Source organism: Callorhinus ursinus, unplaced genomic scaffold, assembly GCF_003265705.2.
Source record: "Callorhinus ursinus isolate GAN/ISIS: 27379988/994484 unplaced genomic scaffold, GSC_fseal_2.0 scaffold1, whole genome shotgun sequence".
In the NCBI taxonomy this organism is placed as follows: domain Eukaryota; kingdom Metazoa; phylum Chordata; class Mammalia; order Carnivora; family Otariidae; genus Callorhinus; species Callorhinus ursinus.
The window spans coordinates 65,043,192-65,066,078 of record NW_027397063.1 but is presented as its reverse complement, the minus strand read 5'-3'; the positions used below and the strand labels follow the sequence as shown (position 1 = coordinate 65,066,078).

Below are 22,887 nucleotides of genomic sequence, written 5' to 3'. Positions count from 1 at the left end.
AGAAACATGTATTTCCTCTGAAGCTATTTGGGCTTGGGTATTACAAATGCCACACACACAATAACCTCTCATTCCATCCAAGTGGTGAAAGGACTGTTGAACTTTGCAACTTTTCGTAGCTGTGTCATCCAATACAATTTTCACTAACCACATATGGGTACTTAAATTGAAATCAATCAAATAATCAATTAGTTAAAACAAATTATGTTAATTAAAAATAATTAAAATGAAGTAAAATCGAAAGTTCATTTCCTCAGTCACACTAGCCACAGTTCAAGCATTCAATAAGCACATGTGGTTAAGGGCTACCAAATTGAACAGTGTAGGTATAGAATAGTTTCATCATCTAAGAAAGCTCCATTGGACAGCACTGACTCACAGAATGATGGGGTTAAAAGGTATCCTTATCTAACCCTTTTAAGTTAGGTCAAGTTCCTTGAGAAAGCTATGCTATTAAAAAACTTTACCCCCAATACTTACTCCATGGTACATATATACACCAAGAGCATAGAAGAAACCCACAACTCCAAGGCAGGCCAGGAACACTATAAACTTGAAGGCATCGTTGTACAGTTTGAAGTTCAGAGGCCGAGGGTAGAGGATGGATCTTACCAAGTCCCCTTTGGCGGTATTGTAACCTACATGAAGATAATTGCAGGTGGAGTAAGGTTCTTTAATACAGTTTTCCCCAAACCCAAAATGGTTTGCATCAAATTAAGGATTGGTTAATAGTGTCATTTGAATATGGAACAAAAACACCATTGTTAACAGTATATTTATATTTATTATTCTTACATGTTGCCAGGAACCATAAATGGTGTTCATTTAGCCCTGCTCAATTTCTCTTGCTCTGAGAGTCAGTGCTTCAGTGGCTCACACAGTGCAGCTCCTCATTCATGCATGAGACTGGGGAAAAGAAGACTAAGGAACCAACAGATGCAGTCACCAGAGAAGATGAGCTGCTGAGAGAAGACTTTAAAGCTCAAATATGTGTTGAAAATAAAAGAAAAGAGAAAAGGAAAGCACAAAGCAAGTAATTTCTTAAATATATGTGCCTTTCATCATGTCATTTGTATGCTCAAAAACCTTCCAGAGCCTCCATTTTTTATAATAAAGTTCAAATTTCTAAGCATGGCATTCCAAGTCCCATCAATCTGGTGGACTCTTATCTTGCTAGACTTTTAACTAGCTCTGCTCTCAGAAGACCCCAGTGTACTCTTTCTTTTGTCTTTTGCAGAAACAGATTAGCATGTCTTTTCAGCTCTCTGATAGGACTGGCTAAATCCTTCCCATCCTATCAGGTCTGGCTCAAAAATGCCACCTCATCAAAGAAATGTTTCCAGAATTCTACTCTCACACTTCATATAAAAAATAATTTCTCCCCTTCTTTGGAGTCCCTATAACATTTAATCACATGACATCTATCTCTGCTCTCCTGCACAAGACCATAGTCTTCTTTAAGGTCAAGGAGTATCTCACAATTATTTTTTCCTTTAGCCCTGAGGGCATAGCACTTTGTAGATACTCATTAATATCTAAGTTTTTGGCAAAAAAAACCCTGACTACTAGATATAAGTCACTATTGTTAAGTATGAAACATGCCTTAATCCCACTGCTTGGTGAATATCTTGTCTCTTCAAACATGGTTTTGCAGGCTTTGGAGAAAAGGAGCAGAGCTTTCTCTAACCTGTTGCCTCAGCATTTTATAAGCTCAGATCAGGTGGTTTCCATGATTACCATCCATTAGCTCCTGCTTACCAGCTGGCTGAGATATTCTCATGCCCACTGACTACTTTGAAACAAAACTTGATATTTTTAATTAAAAAAAAGTCAGGTAGAACAATTGAATCATAGGCTAACTAACGCATAGAGACAACAAAGTGCAAGGTATGTTTTGAATTTGTGCATATGTGTGCTGGCAGAAACACAGGTGAATACGACAAGCTAGGACCAGGTCATGGAAGGTGTTGGCTGCATCATGTCATGTGAAAGACTGGGCGTAATATTAATAGTTTTGAAAAGTTTTTGAGCACAGTGTGCATAAACTGCTTCAAAATATGTTTTAGAAATATGACTTGGTGAGAGATCTAGGGATAAACAGAACAAAAGACAAGACAAAGTATTTCAGGCAAAAGCTGAAAGGGAACAGTCAAAAGAATATTTCTGTTGTAATAGTTAGACAGGAGATGATGAAGGGCCTAGACAAAACACCAACTGTGGGGTTGAAGGAGAGGGAGACAGGACTCGGGAGGTATTTGTAGAATCAACAGGATGTGGTGCCCTACCTGGTAAGGGAGAAAGTGAGGAGTTAAAGGTGATGTGGAGAGACTGGCTAGATGGTAATGCTGTCAACAGAAAGAGGAGGATGAGTCCTTTAGATGCCTTGACTTCGAAGTGCCTTGACTTTGAAGTTTAAACCCAAGTGGAGAAACCCCGCAGGGATCTTGAAATAATAGCCCAGCAAACAGCACTTTGAAAGGGAAAGTCCTCAAGCAACAATGGTTGGAACTGTTTTCTTGGTAATTACTTAGAGTGGGTGTAGAGGGAAAAGAAAAGAAGCATGTGGGCATAAAAAAAAACCAAAACCAAACAAACCTACAAGAACATAGTCTTGCCTTTGAGGAAGTGTACTTCATCTCTGTATATGCTTCATGATAGATGAGAATTTTAACAATGAACCATTCAGTTGGAAATGGTGGCAATTTAGAATAATAAGGGTCCTACTGGAAATGAGTATGGCTGTTATTACCAGAATATAGCAAACTTCATATTCCTAAACAAAATTTTCCCAATCCAACTCCCCCACCTCTAATCATGGACTAAATTTACAAAAGTGGAATCTACCAACCTGTTTGCAAGACAACTGCTCTCACTGGCCCCTGCCCAGACGGCTTAACCTGGATAACTTCCGTCCCACAGAAAAGGACATGTTTCCGATAATCTTCCAAGCTGTGGGATTTCCAAGCAACGGTGTTGTCCCCATGGGGCAATGGTGTCTTCGTGACAGGTATACTTTCTCCTAAAGAAGATTGTCTTTTGTTGATTCCATGTAACCTCAGGTAGTCATTTAGAGCTGGTACTTTCCAGTTTCAAGAAAGTATACAAACCACAGCTATTCAGGTCTTACTGCTCATCTCCTGAGTCAGATGACTTCTCAGGATGCTGGTGATGCAAGTAGTGGTATATTTGGTTACATTTCAGATATTTATTAAAGTCCACCTATATTTTCCATACCTGGTCTGCATGGTTTGCTGTTATAATTTAAAAAAGCAGGCCAGGGTACCTGGGTGGCTCAGTTGGTTAAGCGACTGCCTTCGGCTCAGGTCATGATCCTGGAGTCCCGGGATCGAGTCCCACATCAGTCTCCTTGCTCAGCAGGGAGTCTGCTTCTCCCTCTGACCCTCTTCCCTCTCGTGCTCTCTATCTCTCATTCTCTCCCTCTCAAATAAATAAAATCTTTAAAAAAAATAAAAAATAATAAAAAATAAAAAAGCAGGCCATTTTAGCAAAGAGAGTTGTCACTTAAATGTCTCCCCAAGTATTCTTTAAGCCCAGATCTATGCTAGGCAATGAAGGAGCAATAAATTATGTGTAAAGCAATTATTATTTCCCTTTCATTTACTTGTTTATCTGTGCATTCATCCATTCATTCAACAAATATTTTTAAGTGCTTATTCTGTGCCAGGCACTGCTCTAGGTGCTGAGAATATAATAATGAAGAAGACAGACAGAAATCCTGCCGTCAGAGGCCCAGGGGCCAAGCCACTAAAGAGTAGTAAATAATTAACGAAAATACAATAAGTATTTTGGTAGTAGTACCAGGTGATCTGAAGATCTAGCCCAAACAGGGGACCAGGAAAGGCAATTAACAAACGACAACTCAAAAGGAAATGAGGCCAACTAGATCAAGGAGAAGAGGAAAGTGTTCTTAGAAGAAATGAAGGCAAGAGAATGCTCTGCCCTGGGCACTAAAGATGGTTGAGGGTGTTTGGGACATTGAGTGTGAAGGTAGAGGTAAAGAATCCTCGAAGTAGAGAGATGAACGAGAAATTATGCCCTCATAAAATCTAAAAAATATTTTTCATGATCTTTTTGGAGGGTGTAGTGAAAACTAGAAACCAATATAACAGGATATCTCTTTTTTCTTTCTGGATGATCTCAGCTCTATTCTCATTAATTAACACTTCTTAATAAGTGGAACTGCTTTCTTGGCTCAGTAACATCTGTATTCATCTTCCCTCTCTCCTGTGTTCTTGTTCTATATTTCCCCGTGGTGGGCTGTTCATGCGAACCTGGATATCCCACTAGCCTCTCCAAGTCTCCGTATCCACATTGGCACCTGTGCTTCTGACTAATAAATCTGAGGTTCCCACAAACCCCTTCTAGGGTTCAATTAAGTTGCTAGAGTGGCTCACAGAACTCAGTGGAATACTTACATTTACTAATTTGTTAAAGAATATGATAAAGGATACAGATAAATAGCCAGATGAAGAGATACAGAGGATGGGGTTTGGAAGGGTCCTGAGTGCAAACTCTCTTGCTAGATTTTCAAAGCCACCAAAAACTGAGCATCACTGGCTCTTTTTCCTACACACTCCAGCTAAACTAGGCCACTTGCATATCCTATTATTGACTGCCATTCTTTGCCGGTACTATTCCTCTACTTTTCCTGACGGCAGGAAGACAGGTTACTTAAGACACAAAGAAAATTAGCTCAGAGTTCAAAAGGATACATTTCAGAGACAAAATAAAAATGCTAATAACCCTTCCTGGCTCCCAGATTTAAAAAGCACTAGAATGAATTTAAAATTCCATCAGTCTTTTGCTAAATGTTCAATTAGCAAAATAACATGTCATATTTCTAATTTGGAAATAGTATTATATTGATTATAGTTACACAAATTCAGGTTCTATCTCTCCTTCTAGGTAATAACTGAGGGCAAGTACTTTGACATGTATGACTTTTTATACTGCTCATTTTCCTTGCTGGTATGTAATAGGTTCAAAAGACATATTTTTGCTCAGTGCCTGGGTGAATTGAATAAAAACAATTACCCAGGTTTTTCTATGATTGGTTTTTCAAAACTAGTTTTCCACAGGGTGCATTTTTAACATCCTAAGGTGCAAGAAGCTATACAATTTTTATTAGTGATCTTGAATATTCTCAGGAAATTCCTTTAGCTAAGCATTGCCCCTTCTCATTGTCTTTAAAACAATTATGATATTTATCCTTTGTTTGGATTTACCAATTGTGTTCTAAGTGGCTTTGGAAAAGGGATAGAACCTTTTCGACAAATCTCCAATCGCTATATCCCCATTGTTTTTGAAATCAGCCTTTTTCAAAGCAGATACTTAGAGATAATTTCTAATGTTGTTCTGCTTTTGAATCACAGCGTATTAATCCACAATATTAGTGGATAGCTTATGAACACACAACCCGCAGTATTACTGGTGGGCAGGCATTCAATCAACCAGAGATAGAAGTCATTTGGAGATAATGTTCCAAAGATAACATTCAAATCAGATATTATTTTACACAGAAATGACTTTCAAGTCTCTTTTACGCTATTCACATATTAATAAGGAATCTCGTTCTTGGCCTTTGTCGGAATCCCAAGAAAGAGTGATTTGCCTACAAATGTTTGGAGGTCTAAATAGGCTGAGGAGTGTTTTAGAAGGAAGAACACTCATCATCAACTTCCGCTGGCTTCCGGGACCTGGAAGTCCTGGCTGCTGTGAAGTGGGATTCTGTCCTTAATCCCCAGTGAGCCGGTATCTCCACATGAAATGCCCTGTTCTTGTTTGTTTGTATTTCGGGGGCCATTCGACTGTAAGCTGTTTGAGGGTAGTGGCCACTTCTCATTGTCTTGTGACTCCAGCACACAACAGAGTACCTGGCACAGAGTAGGCATTTCTGAACCTTTATTGAATAAATGGACAGATGAATGAATAAATGCAAGAAAAGGAGAAGTGAGAGACAGGAGGAAAGGAAAAAGGGAGAGAGATTAAGATCAGACCCAGCAATTCATCACAAGCTTGTCTGACAGGATGTATGTAGATGTGAAATCACCACTTCAGGAAATTCCTGTATGAGTAAGGAAACATTGTAGAAGTTTGTGAAAACAGAGCAAGAGGCACCGGTCAGCCTCCTTTTGCAGGGAGACAGGCCTGAGACATTTGCCAAGCCCAGAGGAGGAGTGGGGGCCACAGACAAGAGAGCTACCCTAGACCGCCTCCCAGCGCCTTGCACAACCTCTAGCAGCCAGACTTGGGTCAGGGGACCCACCAACTGATGGGAACGACTGTCTGACTTATGCCACTGCTCACTCTCAAGGATGGCAATATTTGGAGCAAAAATAAAAGCTAAGTGTAGTTACAAAATTAAATTTCTTGCATAGTTGAACTTATGGCAATAGGATGAGCCTAAGGAAACGATGAGGAGGAAGATCCTACAATGGGCATGTGCTGTGGGGGGGGAGTGCCCCATTCAGAGAAAAAGATGATGAGGCACAAGGAATGAGCGCTTTACCCCTCTTAGAATCCTCCTCCTCCTCACTCCCGTGGTCCCTCCTTTCTGGAAGCAAAAGCCACCTCTGACCCTGATACTTGCTAGCCGACCAGTCTGGTCTCTTTTCACCTGGGTTTCTTCATCTGGAGGTTGGGTATTATAACAGCTCTTCATTTGTTTTATGCTATGACGAAGTGAGATATAAAAGTTATTTATAAAATGTAAATTGCTCTAGAGATGCTAAGAGTATTTGCCATTTTTCTTCTAAATAAAGACATAAATAAAGACTTCTATATATGAAAAGGACGGGTTTGCACATGGGGAAAAAAACCTGAGTCACATTCATGGACAAATGTTCTAGAAAGACATAGGCAGTTTCAGGAATCAAAGCATAATCTGATTGTTCAATGAGGATCATTTTTACAAATAGTGTATGTGAGCGGGTAGATCTATGTAGGCTGTGTAATAATGTATTTAAAGCATGGTGGTAATTAGATCTTTCTGAAGAAAATAATAAGAAAGAAACATACGTATTTCTGTTTTATGTGTCTGTCTCTAAAGTTGACATTTATTAGTACTTAGGTTTCATAGATATTATTGTTGGTGACCTTATTTTTCCAGAAACAGACCTAAGAAAAGCCACTTACTTCTTAAGGTCATTTTAGGTCAAGTTTGCACATTGTGGAAAAGCAGCATTGTTTGCCCTCTCTACTTCTCTGGAACTCTCTGAGTTTTCCTAGAAGCAAGGCAAGAACCTTGCACCCACCCAAGTCAGTAGACCCAGGGGAGTAAATGTGATCAGTCCTCCCCTTTCTCCTCACAGCCATGCTCTCTTGCCAATGAGTGAAGCCATTCTTCACTGGCAAGCTGCTATAAATGTGAGAGGTCGCTGCGTTGGAGTGAGGAGGACAGTTTTTGGGGGGGCTTGAGGTTTGTGCATCAGGTACCATGGCAACATTCCGGATGAAGGATATGATCAGTATGCAAATCCTCATCGTTATCATTATAAGACAGTTAGATTTCAACACACTAAAGGGCTATTTTGTAATTATACCAAGCATATTTATGTTTGCTACATTTTCCTGTCTCAATTTTAAATTAAGCAGACCCATTTTTAATGTGAAATCTGCTTGTGTTGAACAATTTAGGAATCTATAATGATTCTCTTTACATTTAGGTGACATTAGAAAGGTGTGTGTGTGTGTGTGTGTGTGTGTGTGTGCGCGCGCGCGAGCGCATGCGCGTGTGTATTTTCCTGTCTTTAGCAACTTGGAAACAGAAAAATACAACAATTTGTAAGCACAAAAGACAAATATTCTCTATTTTTGTGTATCGTATAGTTTCTTCTTCTCTTATTATGATATCCTGTGTATTTTGAGGTCTTTTGACTAAAGAATATTTTATACCTAGTGCCTTGCTAATTATACAAATTCAAATGAACTTTACAAAGTACAAACAAGAACAAGAATAACAGTTCAAACCATTATAAGAAAACTGGCTTTCTGCTCAGTAAGATCAACTGGAAACACAATTCTAAAGAACAGAACTGTTATATGGCCTTTCCTTGAAGGTTCAATTCAATTTCCTTCCCAGGAAATCTGGGGCTCAGTTTTCCATCTACAGAGAGCAGGGTTGGATAAAATCTCTGCACCTTGCCAATTGTGAAAGCTGGTGGTTTCCATTTGTGTTGTGTTTGGATAGGTGTTTATGTTTATGAAGATACTGTGCATCAAGCAGTCTTATGCATTCACCTTCCTCTGAACCAAAGCACCCAATTTACTACACCCATTAGGACATGAACCAATCACATGTATTAGACTTTTCTTCTATTTATAAATTTTGTATTTATTGTCATTAGATTCTTAAAATATTAAATGTTTCCTAATTGCATATATGAATTCTCCATCTGCGTGAATAGCCTGGCCGTGTCTCCCTCACCTATCTCTCCATATCTTAATATCAGGCTGGTATAAAGCAGGTAAGGATGTGTTGATCTGCTTTGCCAACTCTTGTCTTAGGTGTTGGATAGGAAAGAAGAAGCTCCGTGACAACAGCCTACCTGTGAGCATGCCTTCATTCACCACACAGCTTCCATCAATCAGAATAGCATCACATGGCAATGAAAGTTTTCCTGGAAGAATAAGAGTATCTCCAGGAACCAAGAGACAGGATTCCAGCTCCTGCAAACCTATACAACAGCAAAGTTTCCATGACTGGCTGATCTTTTCCTGTTTTTACTGAAAGATGCAAGTGGCTGAGAACTCTTAACCAACCAAGGACTGCCCTACACATTCACCTGCTCCAGCTCCTTTCTGCTCATTTGCAAAATCACAGAAACCAGGATTAGGGATTTGATTCCAGGGCCATAGCAAAAGATTAGGAGAGCAACAAGATCCCATCTCGATCTTAGTACTTAGGACAGTGCTCTGCCCACAGGAGATACTCAAGGGTATCGGTCATCTGAGAGGTTCCCCTCTACTGCTGCTTACTTGCTGGGGCTGGGCTCCTGCCCCCCTGTGGCATACCCTGTCTTTGGTCTGGGGCCTAGTGTAAACCATTCAGACAGTGTCTGCTGCCGGGGGGTGCAGTTCCTCACTCCTTGCAAAGAACCATGGCCACCCTACTCCAGGCTAAGTCCAGAGTAAAATGCCAAATGTCCAGCCAGCCATTTACAAGAATTATGCATGACTGTATTCTGGATAACAGATTGAAAATGTTATGATTCTGGGTCTGTTTGGGATGGTTAGTAGGGGACATCAAAAAGCCTTAAGAAGGCTTACCCAGTAACATTCAAATGAGTGAAGTATGGAAAGCAGAGGGAACTGGAAGCAACACAGACACTGGGTGGAAAGGGTTCAATCAGGATGAGGCATGCAAGGTACCCAGGGTACAAAATTCAGTGAGATGTTCACCTTCTGGGTCCTGCAAATGCAAGTGAACTTTTGCATGATCTCCTCATTAAGTTTTGCATCTTAGAAGCCTTATTTGCCTCAATTTAGCCCCAGTCCTGGATTTAAGCAGAGAAGACTTTTCTCCTCGACTAATAATCAGTAACAAATGAGACTGATTCCACCCTGAAGCTGGCAGAACATACACTTACCTGTGCCCTTTACGATGACTGTAACCTGGACTTTGTTGTGATCCTCCACAAGCTTGTGCAGCTTAACTGATTGCTGCCAATTGAAAGTCAACGTTTAAATATCCAGGAGTCCATAACTCGAAAACCACATGATCTCAATACAGTAAATACAGAGCCTGCCATCACAGCCAAAGTGACTGTAGGCAGACTCAAGTTCTACTTTTGATGCTTCTGCTTCCCTGCCCTGACCCCTATCCTAGCCAACCCCCAAGCTGTAGCAACAAATATGCTAATTAGCTTAATACTATTTCAATGCCAGGAAACATAATGCACAGCCACCATGCCCAAGGACCAACACCAAGGCCCCAAGGCTGCACTTCTTGAGGGAGCACGAGGAAGCAAGGGAAGAACAACAAGACCATGAACAGGTTACTTTCCCTCTCGGTACCTATTTCCCTGTCTATAAAACAGCGAAGCTGAATTTGATCTTTCCGCTGCAAGAGCCTGAGAATATTTGGGTTGTGTTTTGATTTTATGTGGAACAACCATCCCCTCCTTTATGAACTGGTGGATTTTCATCTTGGGGAAGTCTGCAGACTGGAGCCACACTGCTCCATTTGGAAGCCTGGTGTTTCCACTTAGGCATTATTCAGCCTGTTTAACTCCCTTTTCCTAATCTGAGAGTGGAGATAACAGCAGTATCTGTTTCAGACGGCTTTGAAAATTTAGTTAGTGCTTATCTTAGTTATCGCTTTGGATAGTCCTCATTACCATGGTAAGAGCTCCATAAGTGTTAATGATCAATAAGAAAGTTGTTGCTGGAAAAACAATTGTCTAAGTGCATCAGCTGGAAAGATTCGCTTGGGGTAGAATTCATTGAGATACGACCGTGTGCAAAGTGGAGGAAATGGAAGCAGCCCGATGAAGTGGAGGTAGAGTCTCCTGGGAAAACTCCGGAGACCGGAAGGCAGAGGTGAGAGGACATGGGGTCCACACAATTCCCCATATCGACTATAGGGGGCGCCATGGGCTGGGGCATTCCCGAAAGGCACTGCCCCTTCAGTAGGAATGTCAGTTACTTGGATACTCGTAAGTAGAAGAGATCTAAATACTGTCAACAATACTGAAACACAGCCTAACCTAACTCAAGTATAAAACTTTTCCTTTCAGATGTTAGGGTAAATTATTTTTATCTGTCCTATTGATTTTGAGCCAATGGTAGCTAATGTCACCAGACTAAGACAAGCATTACACACATTGATGTAACTTTCCTCTTGAGAAATAATAATAAATCCCGTGTTTTTGTTTATGCAAGACAAATTATTGTTTACTTCAGTTTTTTTATGAGAAGCTACACTTCAAACATTTGGACCAATTGAGTGGAAGAAGTGATATTACTATTTGTTAGGTACATATTCAGTGCCCTAACTTGACTTCCTGAGGCTTGCAGAATGGAGCATCCATTTTAATGATGCATAATAGTGCAAAAGTCAGCCACGGTTCTGTGACAAAAAAACTGGATTCAGTCAGGATTCCTGAGTTGTCGGTCAGGTTACCCACTAACCAGCCACATACCCATATATAAGAAATTTCACCTTATAAGTTAGTTGTTCCCTCTCGCTAAACAGATGACATTGAATTGAATCATTTTTAATTACCTTCCAAAACTGAACATGGTCTGATACTGATTTATTTTACATATCAGAGATTTATTCAAAGCCCCCAAGGCTTCATAGAAGAAATACCCAGCGTTTATAATGGCTCACATTATTATTATTTTTTAAGTTATTTTATTATTTATTTATTTATTTATTTATTTATTTATTTATTTATTTATTAGTTTGAAACATTAAGCAACTACTCTGTGCCAAACACTGTTGTAAGCACTTGGAGTGTATTGTTTGATTTTCCTTTTTTTTACTCCTCAATCTAATCTGACGATGAAAATGTTATCATCTCCAATGTACACATAACAAAATAAAAGCCAAACAAAACCAAAACCAAGACAAAATAGGGACTTGAAAATGTTAAAGTAACTTGCCTGCAATCATTTACTTACTAAGTATTAAGATTGAAAGTAAAACCCCAGTTCATCTGACTCTAAAGCCTTTTCTGTTGAGAACACATTCTCCTAAAGTGCTTGAAAAGAGCTTTTTTCTTTTAAGAAGATAAATAACCTTCCTTATAAATTTCTTTAAGTTACTTTCTTGCTTAGCAAACTCTTAGTCAATGCCATGAAAACTTCAACCTAGCTTAAGAGGATGATAATCAACACATTTGGAAGTGGTGAAGTATGAGTTCATAATGATTGACTGTAACTCTCAAAACTCATTTTGGCATCAAGCTGGATTTGTTCATCAGGCTTAGCGTTCTGAGAAACCTGCCATGCTTCCACGCCTCTCTTCAAGCTAATACCTGGAATGCTCACTCAGGTTTTCTACTAGCAAACTCTTTCGAATCCTTCACATAAAGCCCTGCTCAAATGTCACCTCCACTCTCTAAGTCACTAACATCCCCAGAAAGAATTAATTGTTCCGCTCTCTGTGTTTCCACCTGTATTAGTGAACTGATCACATTCCATTACAGCTGTTTTCTTGTCAGGTCTCCCCTGTGAAGGAGGCAGTTCAAAGAAGAGCCAAGTACTCATCCAGGTATCCTGGGAGTCTATCACATAGTAGGCCCTCAGCAAATATTTATTTAATAGAACTGAATTATTTTACTTCTCCCAACAACACTGGAGAAGGATAATGTAAGCATTCTCTTTGAGCTAATGTACCAGGAAACTCTACAAACACAGGTTTCTATGGCAACCAACCATTTAGGAGCAAGCAAGGGCTGTGATGCTTGCCGTGATTTGGAAGCTCACTGCCTGATTTTCATCAGGCCCCCTCTGGTTTCTCCAGTCCCTGTTTAGTGGGAGCAGGATGAGTTTCCACCAAGACTAATTTGCATATTGTTATTTTTCGGCATCTGTTGCTGTGTGTCCTTGTGTTTGCTGTGGCTGGATTTCCTCCAGAGATGAGTAATGAGGGCATTAACTCGGGTATCTTTTGAGCCCGGCTCAGTCATGACTGAAGGCAACGCACTGTGGGTCAGATACTGTCCGTGCTATTTCTAGCAGCCCCCTGAGGAGCCAGCAATGGAGTATGGGTTACAGCTCAGTATAAAGACAGTTGAATGCCAACTCAACTTGCATTCACACCTGCACCAAACTTGGTAGGGGCTGCCACGGGGTGTTTCTTGGCTTAGGCAAGATTGCTCTCTCTTTGCAGCATGATTTGGGGCTAGAGAAGATGCAGGAAGACAGCTTATTCCGCTCCTGCCAACACTTCCTCTCTTGCAACTTTCAAAGGCTGGTATTTGTTCAGCAGGATTTGGAGATGACCGGAGATGCTTCTTCCGTTCCTGGCAACCCCCTTCCCCAATCTTATTGTAATAAAATTATCAAACAATCATTTACTGCGGCAAGGAAACTCATAGGTCGCTTTGAAATTTTGCTCAGTGGGATGGTATGAAGCACTTGACTTGGAGTCAGGAAACCTGGGGCCATGGTCTGTATAGCCACCACTACATGGCAAGTCTGAGCAAGGCACTTCACCTCCGTGATTGTTCCTGTCCCTCTCTCTCAGGTGGTGGGAGGTTACAACAATCACAACTGTATCATTTTAGAGTTTGCCCTGCCCTACACAAGCATATCTATTACAGATGTGGGAGTCAATTGCAAATTGTAAAGTGCTAAAGAAATATTGATTGTTGAGGATTTCTGACTGAAACTGCAAAGATACAGTTTCAGGAAACTGGCTCATGTCCTATAGTGTTGCAAGATGCCTTACAGGGTGGGTCAGATAAGCTTCTGTTAACAAATAGGAACTGCTAATGGGATTAGTGTCTCCTTGTTAAAGAACTCTTTCTCAGTCCTGCCATCAAATGAAATTCCCAGGCCAGTCACTATTTTAAGCAAAGGCATTTAGGGATTATTAAGATGTAAAACCTGAATGTTCAAGATTCATTAAGGATTTTAAAATAAATATTAAGAAAATTACAAATGGAAAAACAGAGCATACCTACTCAAGAGGAGAACTTGATAAGCAAAACAGGAAACCCAGAAACCCAGAAAAGGAAAAGAGAAACATATTTAACTACATACATTTTTAAATATCTGGGAAAAGTCAAGGTCAAAAGGAAAAAGGTAGACTAAAAAATGAAACTCTTCCACATGTATGATGGATATAAAGAGACAGTAAACAGAAAAGAAAAATGTAAATATCTATTAGAGAAAAATGCGTCTAATCTCACTAATCAGCAAAATGTAATTAAAATGTCAATGGGACACACTTTGTAAAAAACATGCTAGCTTGAAAAATTTTAAACATCAATATATAACACCAAATGCTGGCAAGGATTTGGGGAAATGGATACTCTCATATGTTGCTGTTATTTTATTTGAAGAAAATAATATCTCTATCTCAGTATCTATTAACATCTAAAATATACATATTTTTTGATACAACAACCTGGCTTTTGGTTGCTTTGCTAAAAAAAAATTGTGAACACTAATATGTAAAGACACATCTATATTGTAGTTGTGTGTAATTCAGCATACTTGTGGCAAAAATTGGAGAGGAAACCCCTTGTTTTCCATAAATAAAAGGATGGTCGAATAAATTATGATATACCATGGAATGTCACACCATTAGTTTTAAAGATGGTTTAGAATTATTTATTTACTTGGTGTATGGCCATTATATGTATTGTAAAGTGAAAAATACAAGTTTCAGATTAATATACAAAGTACGTTCCTGTTCTAATAAAACAAATTAATAAATATATAAATAAATCTCCATATAAACTAGTATTTCTGTGCATCTTATAGAGTAGAAAGAGTGAAAAATATGTCCAGCTGATGATGAAATTAACAAATAACTAAACAGATGTATTTGGGATCCTGGTGCTTGAATTTGTCCTTTGGCGGATTCCTCTGGAACAACAGCTCTTAAGCTTTTAGCATGCATAGCAATCACCTGTTATGAAACTGAAAAAGTGCAGATTCCTCTTGTTACCCTGGATATTTTGATTTAATAGGTCAAGAGCTTAGGAATCTTGAGTAATTCTCTCACTGAAAACTTGCCCTTTAGAGTGAAGAATCAAACCTATTTTTTCTGTAACCCTTCCCCCAGCTCCCACACAGGGGTCTCTATATTTCTTTTCCGATTCCCTCAAGACAGTTACACCTAAGTTCTAAATGAAGAAATGGACATTATAAATAAATTTTAAAAGGGAGACTAAAATTTGTCATAAACATGTAGATGGGAAATGTGTAGAACAAAAACAGTATTTAAGTCAGGGGAAATATGTGGAAACATTCTAGGGGGTGTAACATAGCACATGGTAACACCACATTTACTTGGGACCCATTGATTACAGGTAACAGAAATTTGTTAAGTTTGCTTAGGCAGATGAGAATTTGTGAAGATGCAGGGATGTTGTACGAACCTAAGGTGGGAAGTGAAGCCAGGGTTCCCAAGGGCTCCAAACAGGAACAGGAAATACTTTGAGGAGCAGGTCAGTCATTCTCCCTCTCCCTGTACCCTCTCCTTCTCCCTGGCCTCTCCCTCTCCCCTAGACTCCATATTGCTCACCTCTGTGTCTCACTGTGTATTTGGCTTATTCTTTTGCTCTCTCTCTGCACAAGTGTTTTCTCTGTTTGTACACACACAGGGCTCAAAGGTACCCATTCTGATCCTGGCTAGGCAGCATTTCTCAGGTCACATTCCTAACAGAGTATAACAGACAGCTTCAAGCCCTTAGGCTTGGATCCCAGGCAAAAAGTTGTGTTGGCATTATTCCTGTTGATGGACTGGCTTCTACAGGGTCAGGTGACCCCTGTTCCAACTCTGTGTGTCAGTGGAAGGAGAGAGCTACCTGGAACAAACTGTTGCAGGCTGCCAGAGCTCTGGGTACTCTCAATTATTAGAGAAGAGGAGGGAAGGAGAACATTTGCCTCAAAATATGTGTACCGAATTTCATGCCTGTCAGAGAATAGGAGGCTGGGGAGAATAACCCAAGTTCATGGGTCCAGCCCCTGTTAAAGTCTGCTGCACTTTATGTCCTTGGGTTCTATGAGCTACTGGTACATATTTATAATATATATCCCTTTGATGATTAGGATAGTTTAAATAAGTTTCTATTATTTCTATACATCCTGACCCAAGTTGTTTATCTGGATAGATGGGCTAACACCTAATACGGTCCAATAGGAATTGACTCTAGTCTACAACACATGTTCCCAAATTATTAGTGGTCAGAAAATCTCTCACTAGCGTTCTGAAGTTTTCAAGGGCTTTTTTTCATTCCTATTTGTGGCCCAGGCAAAATAATAGAAACCTTATGGTGAGACCTAAAAAAATAGAGTATAGCCTCCAGCATTTACAGCTAAGGAAAGTGATCCCAGGGGAAACAGAGTCCCGAGAGTCAGGCAATGAGTGAGCCAGTGGTTGTTAGTAACCCGTATTCCTGTGATGCTTCCTTGTTCATGCTATAGGGCTCCTCCTTTCCATCTCTGTGCCCCCTCCCATCTGTCCATTGTCAACTCTCCCCACTACAGACATAATAATAAAAACAACAACAGTAATACCAGTGATAACAAGAATTAATGTTTGGTGTCTACTATGTACCAGGAATATAAATATTCAAATTCGTGGTTTCATTTAATTCTCTCAGCTATAACATCAACACACACACACATACACAGACACACATACACACACACCTCTTATAGATGAGGAAGCTGATTATAATAGCATCAAGTAACACAAAGAGGAGAGGTAAGGAGGAGATTTTTAACTTGACTAGATAAGATGTCCCTGCCAAAAGTCTTCAGAGAGCTCTGTATTTTTCCTGAGAACATTTAGATGGTTTGTGATGATAATATTCGGGTGAGTGTATGTAGATGTCTCTCCAGCGGAATGAAGGACATGGGGGAAGGACTGTATTCACTGATGTTTGACTTAAGCCAGAAATTGCATGAATGGCTTGCAGGTATCAAATTAGATATTGTATTAAAGCAAAGCTTTCTCAAAATCCAGAAACTAGAAATTCTATTTGTGGGCTTCATATTACATACCTTTGTCATACGACCAAGGTAAAAGCTTAGGACACTATAGTTTCCTACTGTGGCTGGCAGAATGTATCAGATCTTTTATTGCCCCAGTGTCTATTTTCATGCTTTTGCTCAAATGCTTACACTTTATCAGAAGGACTGTCACTCTTCCTCCTGACTTGGCAGCCAGGAAGAAAGTATTTGCCACCATCAAAGGCAGTTTACTGGTCACTGTTAACATTTTTGTGACTTAAATTAGTTTTGTGAAAAAACACCTGGGCACTCATTTTTAAAAAGGAAAAAACAAACAAACAAATAAACAAAACAAAGCCCTTGTCACCTTCACTCTCTAGTTCAAAGTACTTTCATTCATTTAACTTCTCATTTTTAGATCCTGTTTTCTAACTCTTTACATACTTATTGCCTTTCTTTCACTTCTCATCAAACATTTCATAACTCAAAATTTGTAGGATCTAAAACCAGATAAAGAGCCAATATTAGACCTAATATTTAATAGACTGAAATACAGTTGGAATAAAAGTTCCCTTTCAGTGAAGCTTGTGTCAATGCCCCATGTCTGCCTTACAGACATGTGCCCAGAGCTTACTCTGTAGACATATAGAATTCGTCTCTCTTCTCACACTTATGTTTGACTTCCATCCCGAGCTGTTGTACTAGCTTTCTGCTGAGGAAATATTGCCCATGCAGTAGAATTTCATTTTATGAGGAGCCAGAAGCCCGACTCTCTCACAAACTCACTTTCTGACCTGGAACAAACTCTGGATCTTAGCTTCCTTCCCTCTTGATGAAGGATGAAGTATGAGACGAGACGGTTTCAACAGGTCAGTAAGATTGACAGACTGACACATCGTGCTGTACCACCGCATGCCCCCGAACCCCATGTAAACGAAGCTAATTCCACACTCAAGTTTTAAAAAATATACAATAAATAGAGCGAGACATCTTTTTGGAGTGGCCTCATGATTCAGCCCGATGACTCTTAAGCAAAGTTGCAGAACATTGTCTATAAAGATTCTGTGGGAAGCTGAGACTTGCAGGGGCTATGGAATCATAAGTAATATTCAGGAAAATTCTATTTCAGAATGCATTGTTATATCATTTATAAGACTGATTTTTAAAAAGAAGGAAGGCTTTAAATGGCTCAGAGATGAACAATAATGGAAAGTTACTACACTGGCATCATTAATCCATCACAGCATTCTTTCCCACCATATTCAGACACAACCTCAGAGTCCTTTCAAACATAGTATGCCGTTCAGCCTTCAGTCGATAATTGGACTTTGCAAGGACATTTTCATCTACCTGCCAGTCCTGAAGCCCTCCTCCTGAGATCCCTCATTGAGTAAGACCTTGCTTTTTGCTTTATGACATAAGATTAACAAAGCAACTCCTTGATTTCAGTGGAAATCCTGTAGGTTTTGCTGCTTGGGCACCAGAAGCTAAATAGAATCCCACTGTGATTTCAGCTCTTACCTGTCGCAAATCATACACACTTAAGACAATGGAGATAACAGACAAGATGATGATGGCCACAGAGTATTCTACATAACCTTGAGACAGCCACAAAGTTAGTGTAAAGGCTTGGAACAAGTAGAATGGATTTAAAAACTGCAGGTAAAAAAAACAGCACTTGAGTCATTTGCATGGATCTTAGTGGCAATCGGGATGATGTCATTTCTTTATAGAATGTTGTTTTTTTTTTTTTCATTTTTTACAACACACAATATCTCCAATATTTGGGAACTCACTTAGAACTCAATTTTGGGGGGGAGGGCAAAGATGGTGGAGGAGTAGGGGACCCTATTTCAACTGTTCCCCTGAATTGAGCTGGATATCTACTAGACCACTCTAAACACCCACGAAATCAGCCTAAGATGTAAGAAGATATATCTACATCTCTACAAACAGAACATCCATAGCAGCTGCTTTCGAGGTATGGAGTGGGGAGCTGTGATTCCACATGATATTGGAAGATAAAAGGAAGGGGATGGGAGTTGCCATAAGCGCTTGAGCTGGGAAGGGGAAATAACACAGGAGTGCAAAAGTCTCCTGCCCTGGGGACTGGGGCACAGATTTGAAGACCAGTAGCAGTGGGGAAAGGACTTTAGGGCAGCCCCCTGGACTGAAACCTAGAGCGGTGGGGCTGCATGTGTGAACTGGGGGCGGCTGGCAGTTTTAGAAGCACAAAGGGCAAAGAGATGTGCCTGGACCTGGAAGTAAGGGCTGGGAGTGTGGCTGTGGGGCCCACAACCCAGGACGCTGGGGTTTTAGCAGTACAGACAGAAACGGAGACAGTGCGGCCTGGAGAGCTCACTCAAGAACAGACTGCAATCTCTCTGCTCTGAGGCAGAGGGTTGGAAACAGTCTCTTCTGCTCTGACTCTCAGAAGAGACATGGAAAGCCACCAGGGAAAGCCACCAGAGAACAAAAGCCTCCCAAAAATTGTTTTCACTGAGCCCATCCCCTGCCACAGGAGGCAGGGCAACTCTGCCCAAACAGGGTTGCCTGAGTAACAGCATGGCAGGCCCCTCCCCCAGAAGACAGGCTGGAAGAACAAGAGGCAAACAACCCTAAGGTCCCTATAAAACAGGTGCATCTTGCTTGGGTTGTGGTCAATAATTTGGACTCCGTACATTCCCTCAACCACCCCTCAACAGAATGACTAAGAGGGGGAACCCCAAAACAGGAAAGACTCAGAGACTGTGACTTTTGCCAAGATTTACAAATGGATACAGATATAACCAAGATGTCAGAAATGGACTTCAGGGTAACAGTTATGAAGACGGTAGTGAGAATGAATAAATCGATCAATGGCAACGTAGAGTCTCTAAGGGCAGTAATGAAAGCTGAACTGGCAAAACTTAAAAATGCTATCAATAAGATCAAATCTAATCTAGATAATCTAACAGCTAGGGTAAACGAGGCAGGAAAACAAATTAGTGATCTAGAAGACAAACTAATAGAAAAGAAGGAACTGGAGGAGGCCTGGAAAAAACAGCTTAAAATCCATGAAAACAGAATTAGAGAAATAAGTGATGAAACGTTCCAATATCAGAATTATTGGGGTCCCTGAGGGGGTGGAGAGAGAGAGGGGACTAGAAGATATATTTGAGCAAATCATAGCTGAGAACTTCCCTAATCTGGGGAATGAAACAAACGTTGGTGTCCTAGAGGCAGAGAGGACATCTCCCAAGGTCAAGGAGAAGAGACCAATGCCCCAGCATGTAATAGTAAAGCTCGCAAATCTTAGAACAAAGGAAACCATCTTAGGGGAAATTAGGGGGAAGAGACTTCTTATGTACAGAGGAACATCAGAATAACATCAAATCTATTCACAGAGACCTGGCAGGCCAGAAAGGGCTGGCAAGACATATTCAGGGTACTAAACGAGGAGAACATGTAGCCAAGAATACTTTATCTGGCAAGGCTATCATTCAGAATGGATGGAGAGATACAGAGCTTCCAAGACTGGCAGAAACTGAAAGAAAATGTGATCACCGAGTCGGCCCTGCAAGAAACATTAAGGGCGTTTCGATAAAAGGAGAAAGACCTCAAGAGTGATATAGAACAGAAATTTACAAAGACAATCTATAGAAACAAGAACTTCACAGGCAACATGATGACAACACATTCATATCTTTCAATAATCACTCTCAACGTGAGTGGCCTAAATGCTCCCATAAAATGGCACAGGGTTGCAGATTCAATAAAAAGACAGGACCCATCCATATGCTGTCTACAAGAGACTCATTTTGAAGCTAAAGATACATCCAGACTGAAAGTGAAGGAATGGAGAACCATATTTCATGCCAACGGACCTCAAAAGAAAGCTGGCGTAGAAATTTTCATACTAGACAAATTAGATTTTAGCTAAAGACTGTAGTTAGAGACACAGAAGGGCACTATATCATTCTTAAAGGGTCTATCCACCAAGAAGATCTAACAATTGTAAATATCTATGCCCCCAGCATAGGAGCAGCCAACTACATAAGCTAACTGTTAACCAAAATAAAGAGACATATTGATAATAATACGTTAATTGTAGGAGACTTCAACATTCCACTCTCAGCAATAGACAGATCATCTAAGCAGAAAATCAACAAAGAAACAAGAGCTTTGAATGACACACTGGACCAGATGGACTTCATAGATATATGCAGAACATCCCACCCTAAAACAACAGAATACTCATTTTTCTTGAGTGCACATGGAACTTACTCCAGAATAGACCACATACTGGGTCACAAATCAGGTCTCAACTGATAACCAAAAGATTGAGATTATTCCCTGCATATTCTCAGACCATAATGCTTTAAAACTGGAACTCAATCACAAGAAAAAAATTGGATGAAATTCAAACACTTGGAAGTTAAAGACCACTCTGCTTAAGAATGTTGGGTCAACCAGGAAATCAAAGAAGAACTTAAAGAATTCATGGAAACCAATGAGAGTGAAAACACATCTGTCCAAAATCTATGGGATACTGCAAAGGTGGCCCTAAGGGGGAAATACATAGCCATCCAAGCGTCACTCAAAAAAATAGAAAAATCCCGAATTTACCAACTGACTTTACACCTTAAAGAACTGGAGAAAAAGCAACAAATGATGCCTAAGCCACGCATTACAAGAGAAATAATTAGGATTAGAGCAGAGATCAATGAATTAAAAACCAGAAATACAGTAGAGATCAATGAAACTAGAAGCTGGTTCTTTGAAACAATTAATAAAATCGATAAACCACTGGCCAGACTTATCCAGAAGAAGAGAAAGGACCCAAATTAATAAAATTATAAATGAAAGGGGAGAGATCATGACTAACACCAAGAAGATAGAAACAATGATTAGAAATTATTATCAACAACTATATGCCAATAAATTAAGCAACCTGGAAGAAATGGATGCCTTCCTAGAAACCTATAAACTACCAAGGCTGAAACAGGAAGAAACTGACAACCTGAATAGACCAATAACCAGTAACAAGATTGAAGCAGTGATCAAAAACCTCCCAAAAAACAGGAATCCAGGGCCTGATGGATTTCCTGGGGAATTCTACCAAACATTCAGAGAAGAAATAATACCTATTCTCCTGAAGCTGTTTCAAAAAATAAATGAGTCTGGAAGCTTTCCTTCTGTGTCTATTTTTGACTCGGGTCATGATCCCAGAGTACTGGGATGGAGCCCCTCCTTGAGCTCCCTGCTCAGGGGGGGTCTGCTTCTCCCTCTCCCTCTGCCCCTCCCCCAACTCATGTTCTCTCACTCACTCTCTCTTGAATAAATGAATAAAATCTTTAAAAACAACAAAAAAAGAAAGTATTTTATCAATAACAAAGTCTAACTACTTATCTTTTTAAACAATATTTACCCATAACAGAGGAGAACCATGATTTAGACTCTTTTTTCATGTTAATCACCATATATTACATCATTAGTTTTTGATGTTCTGTTCCCTGATTCATTATTTGTGTATAACACCCAGTGCTCCATGCAGAAAGTGCCTCTTTAATACCCATCACCAGACTAACCCATTATCCCACCCCCCTCCTCTATAGAACCCTCAGTTTGTTTTTCAAAGTCCATTGTCTCTCATGGTTCATCTCCCCCTCCGATTTACTCACCTTCATTCTTGCTCTCCTGCTATCTTCTTCTTTTTCTTTTTTCTTAACATACCTTGCATTATTTGTTTCAGAGGTACAGATCTGTGATTCAACACTCTTGCACAATTCACAGCGTTCACCATAGCGCATACCCTACCCAATGTCTCTCACCCAGCCACCCCATCCCTCCCACCCCCCCACCACTCCAGCAACACTCAGTTTATTTCCTGAAATGAAGAAATCCTCATATCAGTGAGGTCATATGATACATGTCTTTCTCTGACTGACTTATTTTGCTCAGCATAACACTCTCAAGTTTCATCCACGTCATTGCAAATGGCAAGATTTTATTGCTTTTGATGGCTGCATAATATTCCATTGTGTATATATACCACATCATCCTTATCCATTCATCTGTCGATGGACATTTTGGCTCTTTCCACAGTTTGGCTATTGTGGACATTGCTGCTATAAACATCGGGGTGCATGTGCCCCTTTGGATCCCTACATTTGTAACTTTGGGGTAAATTCCCAGTAGTGCAATTGCCGGATTGTATGGTAGCTCTATTTTCAACTTTTTGAGGAA

At 40.0% G+C, this 22,887-nt stretch overlaps 1 protein-coding gene across 1 annotated transcript in view; it reads right to left on the bottom strand.

Annotated features, from left to right (window-relative positions):
- ATP13A5 (ATPase 13A5) overlaps positions 1 to 22,887 on the bottom strand; it is a 123,411-nt gene that overhangs the window by 67,382 nt on the left and 33,142 nt on the right. Inside the window, exons 7-11 of the mRNA XM_073903541.1 lie at positions 18,181 to 18,315; positions 9,609 to 9,681; positions 8,568 to 8,696; positions 2,849 to 3,019; positions 481 to 638 (exon numbers count right to left, since the gene is read on the bottom strand). Coding sequence (XP_073759642.1) covers positions 481 to 638; positions 2,849 to 3,019; positions 8,568 to 8,696; positions 9,609 to 9,681; positions 18,181 to 18,315 — 666 coding nt within the window. The remainder of the gene's footprint in view (positions 1 to 480; positions 639 to 2,848; positions 3,020 to 8,567; positions 8,697 to 9,608; positions 9,682 to 18,180; positions 18,316 to 22,887) is intronic.